At 38.6% G+C, this 7,500-nt stretch overlaps 1 protein-coding gene across 3 annotated transcripts in view; it reads left to right on the top strand.

Moving 5' to 3' along the window:
- LOC137997392 (uncharacterized) overlaps positions 1 to 7,500 on the top strand; it is a 17,427-nt gene that overhangs the window by 8,512 nt on the left and 1,415 nt on the right. For 2 of the 3 annotated variants that reach the window (XM_068843353.1, XM_068843354.1), the window contains 9 exons: positions 1 to 52; positions 448 to 543; positions 948 to 1,032; positions 1,940 to 2,045; positions 2,893 to 2,973; positions 3,494 to 3,610; positions 4,445 to 4,570; positions 4,825 to 4,860; positions 7,228 to 7,288. The exon at positions 1 to 52 is cut by the window's left edge and continues 31 nt beyond it. In XM_068843353.1, coding sequence (XP_068699454.1) covers positions 1 to 52; positions 448 to 543; positions 948 to 1,032; positions 1,940 to 2,045; positions 2,893 to 2,973; positions 3,494 to 3,610; positions 4,445 to 4,570; positions 4,825 to 4,860; positions 7,228 to 7,288 — 760 coding nt within the window. The remainder of the gene's footprint in view (positions 53 to 447; positions 544 to 947; positions 1,033 to 1,939; positions 2,046 to 2,892; positions 2,974 to 3,493; positions 3,611 to 4,444; positions 4,571 to 4,824; positions 4,861 to 7,227; positions 7,289 to 7,500) is intronic. The other variant, XM_068843355.1, reaches the window with a different exon arrangement.

Below are 7,500 nucleotides of genomic sequence, written 5' to 3'. Positions count from 1 at the left end.
AATAACTGGTTGTTTTGGGTGGCAGACAGCTGGTCCAGTGATGGAAGGAAAGGTATGTGCACATTTTAAGGTCCACTCTCAATGATGATAACATGGGTCATTCTGCTCTTAGCTTGAAAAATGAAAAGACCTAGTCACTCAGAATACTGGAAGACTTTAAACAAAGCTGCTATGTGCAGTGAAATTGAAACATAATGATGTCACAGTAGACACTGCATAGTGTGTAGCATGATCATGAAAATAATAATTAATCAGTTGTTCAAAATGTGACACACACTTAATGTACTACAAATCATCCTGGCAATGGTAACAGTAATTTCTTTAAGTGCCATTACTGACTGCACAATTATTTTCAAATCACAACCATCCACTGGGGAATTTTGCCAGAATTTCCTCAATTATACACTATTTGCAAAATGTAAATTTTACTTACTCTCTTACTTTCAGTTTTTCACACGCATGGTGGGGATCAGAGGAGGGATCGCCTCTTGTTTCTCACACCATCTACTGGCAGGAATGCCACCTTATTAGGTGAAATTGCAGGTACATGTATGGCCAAAACTGTATTACAGTGGAGGGACCACTTTTGACTTGTTAACCCACTGACGCCTCAAGCATCCTAGAACACCCCAGTTGACGAGCAAAATTGACAAATATGTGCCAACCAGAGATCTACATGTACTGGCTGTTGAAACAAAAGTTAGATTTTGTTCTGTGGCACTGGGCAAATTTTAAATTTGAAAAGAATTGCCAGGAGTCAATGGGCTAAACTGTAATTAAAAGGAAATTGGAAATTTTAAACACATTCTATTCAGGTCTGTGATATTTTTTGCACGATATTGTCTATTTTTCTAGAATGTGATATTACAATATTTCTTTATAAAAACACACTATTGAGGTCTGGAATGTGATATTTTTATACCCATCAATAACCTCTATACTTACAGATACAGAAACAGATACTTGTGATGCTGTTTTACAAAATATCATGGCGAGGGCCGCTCTTCACATTACTGATGAGCATCAACAAAGGTACACACATTATCTCACAAGAAAATTATCAAATTAATCTGGCATTATTGGTACTTAATTTTGTTAGTTAATGAAGTAAAGTACAAAGTATCCAAGAGCATTGCAACAACATTAGAAAATCAGACTGGAGAAATACATTGTGAAACCCAAAAGTATTTTAGTAATATTCAAGACTTACAATTTGCCATGAAGATCAAAATCAGCACATATTTGTTTGAAACAAGAGGCTATACGTTGGAGTGAATTATAGTCAATTTTCTTTAAAGTTCACAGAATTTCTGATCAGTGATCTTCACGATATCCAGGTAGAAGTCTTAAGTCCAAGTCCCATGACCCACCCATATATATAGTTACCTGCGATAGTCACAAAGTTGTTCATATTAAGACTGTTGTTCATGGCATTGATCACAATCAAAACCATTAAACAGATGTGTTGGGTGCTGGTGGAAATCATGTTATTAGCCCAGTAAGATGTGCTACCCATCCCCTCTGTCCAAATTTGGAGATCTTCTAACAAAGTAATTATACACTGCTATACGTGTGTTTCCCTGCAAACTGGAATGGGACATTTACTTTCACTAGCCATTCAACATCCTCATCAACCTAAAAAGAAGTACAGTGTACATGCAATAAGTGAAAGGTGACCCCTTCTACGTCACAGCCGATAACCATCCAAATTGTCCTGCTGTCATTTAAGGTAGACAAACCATAACCATTGAGAGGCAAATGCATTTTGTTGTGATCATACCCTTGTTTCAGTATGGATATGTATCACTTCTCTTAATCAGTAAATTATAGCCTGTGCAGTCTAGAGCAATGCAAGCGCAGTGCAAGTGCGGTGATATAATTATGCTGTTCATATTTGGGTAATATTCACAAAATTGTTTGTAATGGTCTTTGTATGCAGAGAACAATATGTTAAGTGGAGGAAAGAGAGGAAAGAGCAGGAGGAAGAGCTATCTGCATTACAAAAAAAACACAAAAGGGAAAAGCAAGAATGCAAGGAGAGCGAGGTTAGCTTCAGCAAAACAAAAAACATTTCACAAACTTACAACCTAAACCATTAATGACATTCCAAGTGCTATATTTACTACCTCATCTACATGTAAGTGCAACACCATGCTCAGATCTCATCATACAGCAAAGCTTTAAATTTTGAAGGTTGTTTTTTGCTTTTAGTGTATCAACATTTGGCAACTTCTGAATTACAGTATAACACTCAGAATATCTGACCGTACTAATGACATTGAAAGAAATACTTGTCACAATTGACAACAAACCACATTAAGTTATTGCATTTGCATTGTGAATGTCACACAAAAGAAGCACTTGGGAAGTGAGGTAACCAATGAATTTACTTAAATAGTCTTTTATAAGACAATAGTTAAGATAAACTAAACATGAATGGAACCACCAAGAAAGGAGATGGCTGATTCATGGATATTGGAGAACAAAAAGTCAGTTTTGACTTCAGGAATGAAAAGACGTTTTAGACTTGCCCAAACAAGTTACAACAATAATCATAACAAACTCAATTCGCAATTGACCCAGATGCTCTCTGTTCATACCCTACGTGAGTAACAATTTTCCTGTTAGGAGCATGAAAGCTTCAGCAATATTTATCAAGGACAAGCATCTACTTTCACCTTTCTGAGTGTAATCTTGGATAACCTCTTGGCCTCACCCCTGCCCAATTAAATGCTTGTTGTAGGTCTGCATTGCAGAGACCTTTCTTTTTACATGGGGTTATATTAATAATAATATTAATTTTAATATTATTGACACCCACATTCATTCAGTCATTCATTGGTTTAATCATACTTTCTAAACCCCTTTATATTTTTTACCCTGCTCTACCAGAAACCCAAAGTCACTGCAAGTGAAAAAGACGAAACGGTGAAATGTTATCCATGTGATGACCATGATGCCACTGTTCACAAAGTATGCCCCATAACATTTGATAATAATTATAAATTTCCACAAGGTCGCAATAGTAGCAAGAATGATAAATACTGTAGGAAACGGACAACTTTTTTGAAAGACAGGTTTCGGCATGCTTATGCCATCATCAGTTTAATGAGTTCCTAAGTGTGACAAGACATTATAAGGTTGAAAGAGTGAAGTGATCTACACACTTCAAATTCTGGACAGTTTGAGCAATAATTAATACTTATTGTCTCGTATTAGACACCTGATAAATTCAGGTGGCTCCAAAGGGGTTTGAAAGCAGGACTTTCGGGATGCCAGTGCGATACTCTGACTACCAACTCAGTTGGAAGAAGGTCAATTTTTTGGCTCATGTGTTCCAGTGAAAGGACTTGATCAAAGAAATTAGTGTATAAAAGGTTGTTATAAGGTTGTTAGCTGAGAAAGAACTCTTAAACATTGAAACAATTTACGAAATTTAAGCACAACATTTTTATAAGAAGAAATCTTACAACTCTTACTTTTTACTGATTAGATAAGAGAGGATAGAGAAAAACGGGTGTCACCAGAACCCGAGGAAGGCACTACAATAATACTTCGTTTTAAGGACCAGAAGCTTTCTCGAAAGTTTGCGAAAAATGCAATGTTCCAGGTACATACATTTTGAACATACATGTATTTGGAATTAAAAATGTGAAAACCATCGATATTGCTGGCTGATCAATGATTATTGTCAATGATTATTATTAATTAATATACAATGTATCATAGATTTAGCCAAGCCTAAAGGCAGAGTTCCTTGTTACAGTACCAATTGTAACTGGCCATACTTTAACAACAAATTTAAGGCCCGTTTTAAGCATTGCATTTTACATGTGCCAAATCTAATGCAAAAAAGGAAAATCTATTGTTTTTGATCATGTGTATTAGATTTGGCACATGTAAAATGAGACTTTTAATACGGGGCGTAAGGTATAAAACAATTTTGAATTTTTTTGGGTTTAGCCTTGCGAAAAAAACCAAACAAGACATTCTAAAAAAAGTACTTTCGATTCTGCTCTTCTGTCATAAGTCATCCAGGCACCATCCACCCTTAGCTGATTCAAAACTTATTAAGCTTAGAAGATATACCAAATTACAACTTAAAGCAAAAAGCAGCTCTAAACAAATTAAACATTTAATATAAAAACACTCAGCTTTTGCAGTATAAAAAATATATCACGATTTTCAAAACACAGGGGAGGTAATAAATAAACACATAATTATTAAGTTAACAGTTCACTAGTTACCAGTTAGTGCACACTTATAAACTAAGTTATTTAACCCATTCAGGACACCCCCAGTTGTCAAGTAAATTTTGCTAAGTCCTACTCCAAGGTTTCAATGGACTCAACATTCACATTAGTGTTGTTCTTGTATGGTTTACCAGCTACTTGCTTACATGAAAATAAACAACAACAGTCTTTTCTCTCCTCATAATATCTAGGAAGTATACGACTGGGCAGGTGCTATGAGTACAATGCCACTTCACTTCACCATACAAAGGAGAAGTGAAGTGGTGTTACATGAGCATCACATAAAGAGACAGGAGGTCCTGGATATCTATGAGAGGGTAAGTAGCTTCTTCTGCTGTGTGTTAGGGGTGCAAAAAGCTGGGCAATTTGTTTGTTACATGTCACATGTTACATCCAGCTGAACAAAATATTAAGGGGATACACTACTAAGATGCTCCTTTTGCAGACTGGTGCTTTGATAAACAAAAAGAAAGAAATCTAGAAGTTTATTATGGTCTAGTTCTTGCAAGCAATCCTGTAGAGTCAACACATGTGAATTAATCCCACTTTTGTCAAAATTGTGAATTATTAGGAAGAGAATGAGGTCAAGAGACTACTAAACTCCCAGGTAGGGAAAATTTCACAAATAGTGTGTTTTTTAAAAACGAAAAATTAATTATAACTAAGGAAACAAAATTGGCTTTTCTAAAGGTATACTCTACTATGCAAAAACACATGTATTGTATCTAACTGACCAGGGACGAGACTCTTTGAGTGCATCGATACTTGAGAAAGACTGGTCGAATTGTGCCGAACCAGGGATGAGACTCTGAGAGTATCGATACTTGGGGAAGACTGGTTCAGTTTTGTCAAAGCAGGGACGAGGCTCTTCAAGTACATCGATACTTGACAAAGACTGACCAAAGCGTGTTGAACCAGGGACGAGAGTGTCGCTACTTGGGGCAGAATGGTTCAGTTTTGAGTAACCAGGGACGAGGCTCTTCAAGAGCATCGATACTTGGGACAAACTACCTGAATCGTGTTTAATAACCAGGGATGAGACTCTCTAAGAGTATCGATACTTGGGGCACACTGTTTCAGTTTTGTCTAACCAGGGACGAGGCTCTTCCAGCGCATCGATACTTGGGACAGACTGGCTGAATTGTGTTTAATAACCAGGGACGAGACTCTTTGAGAGTATCGATACTTGGAGAAGAATGGTTCGGTTTTGTATAACCAGGGACGAGGCTCTTCCAGAGCATCGATACTTGGGACAGACTGGCTGAATCGTGTTTATTAGCCAGGGACGAGACTCTTTGAGAGTATCGATACTTGGGGCAGACTGGTTCAGTTTTGTCTAACCAGGGACGAGGCTGTTCCAGAGCATCGATACTTGGGACAGACTGGCTGAATCGTGTTTATTAGCCAGGGACGAGACTCTTTGAGAGTATCGATACTTGGGGCAGACTGGTTCAGTTTTGTCTAACCAGGGACGAGGCTCTTCCAGAGCATCGATACTTGGGACAGACGGGCTGAATCGTGTTTATTAGCCAGGGACGAGACTCTTTTAGAGTATCGATACTTGGAGAAGAATGGTTCAGTTTTGTCTAACCAGGGACGAGGCTCTTCCAGAGCATCGATACTTGGGACAGACGGGCTGAATCGTGTTTATTAGCCAGGGACGAGACTCTTTTAGAGTATCGATACTTGGAGAAGAATGGTTCAGTTTTGTCTAACCAGGGACGAGGCTCTTCCAGAGCATCGATACTTGGGACAGACTGGCTGAATCGTCTTTATTAGCCAGGGACGAGACTCTTTTAGAGTATCGATACTTGGAGAAGAATGGTTCAGTTTTGTCTAACCAGGGACGAGGCTCTTCCAGAGCATCGATACTTGGGACAGACTGGCTGAATTGTCTTTATTAGCCAGGGACGAGACTCTTTTAGAGTATCGATACTTGGAGAAGAATGGTTCAGTTTTGTCTAACCAGGGACGAGGCTCTTCCAGAGCATCGATACTTGGGACAGACTGGCTGAATTGTCTTTATTAGCCAGGGACGAGACTCTTTTAGAGTATCGATACTTGGAGAAGAATGGTTCAGTTTTGTCTAACCAGGGACGAGGCTCTTCCAGAGCATCGATACTTGGGACAGACTGGCTGAGTCGTGTTTAATAGCTAGGGATGAGACTCTCAAAGAGTATCGATACTTGGGGCAGAATGGTTCAGTTTTGTCTAACCAGGGACGACGCTCTTCCAGCACATCGATACTTGGGACAGACGGGCTGAATCGTGTTTATTAGCCAGGGACGAGACTCTTTTAGAGTATCGATACTTGGAGAAGAATGGTTCAGTTTTGTCTAACCAAGGACGAGGCTCTTCCAGAGCATCGATACTTGGGACAGACTGGCTGAATCGTCTTTATTAGCCAGGGACGAGACTCTTTTAGAGTATCGATACTTGGAGAAGAATGGTTCAGTTTTGTCTAACCAGGGACGAGGCTGTTCCTGAGCATCGATACTTGGGACAGACTGGCTTAATTGTGTCTAACCAGGGACGAGATTCTTTGAGAGTATCAATACTTGGGGCGTCCGTACTGCCACACTAATATGTAACAAGGGATGAGGTTCATCCAGAGCTTCGACACAGACAGACTGTCTCTAATGAGGTATGATCAGTGATAAGCGTCACTGATTTCTTTTAAGGTTTCCGTGCCATATGTATCTGTCACTGTGCTTGTATATAATAAATTATTATAGTAGGAATATGAATTTATAAGAAAAATTGAACTGTGTTGTGCTTCCTCAACAAAACAAAATCAAGAGGTTTTAACCCCATATTTTTTATAAAATTTTGAGGGAATAGTGCTACACAAAAGATACATGGGCAACTTGCTTCTTAATGAGGCCCGAACTGTACTGAGTCTTCATCCTTCATGTAGCAAGTTGCACATGGATCCTTTGAACAGCACTCTTCCCCTCCCTACCTTTCTTTACAGGTCTCATTCAAGGGTAATCTGCCATGTGACGTCCAGGAAATATTGGAAACAACTGCTGATGGTAAGGAAAACTAAATTATCAGCTACCTTCAGATTTGACTCAGTGAAGATTGTGAAGACAAGACAAAATTCTCAGATGTAACAGTAAAGGGCATCTTATGACCTAGACAGATTTAACAAAAAACTGTGTATCATTATAAAAGTTCTTTCTCCATCTTTCTTGCTCATATGAAGCTAGTCATTATGTGTCTGCTAGTTTTGGTAAGCCTTCAA

This window comes from Montipora foliosa, chromosome 3, assembly GCF_036669935.1.
Source record: "Montipora foliosa isolate CH-2021 chromosome 3, ASM3666993v2, whole genome shotgun sequence".
Lineage (NCBI taxonomy): Eukaryota > Metazoa > Cnidaria > Anthozoa > Scleractinia > Acroporidae > Montipora > Montipora foliosa.
Note: the sequence above shows the minus strand (reverse complement) of the source record. Positions and strands in the feature narration are given on the sequence as shown.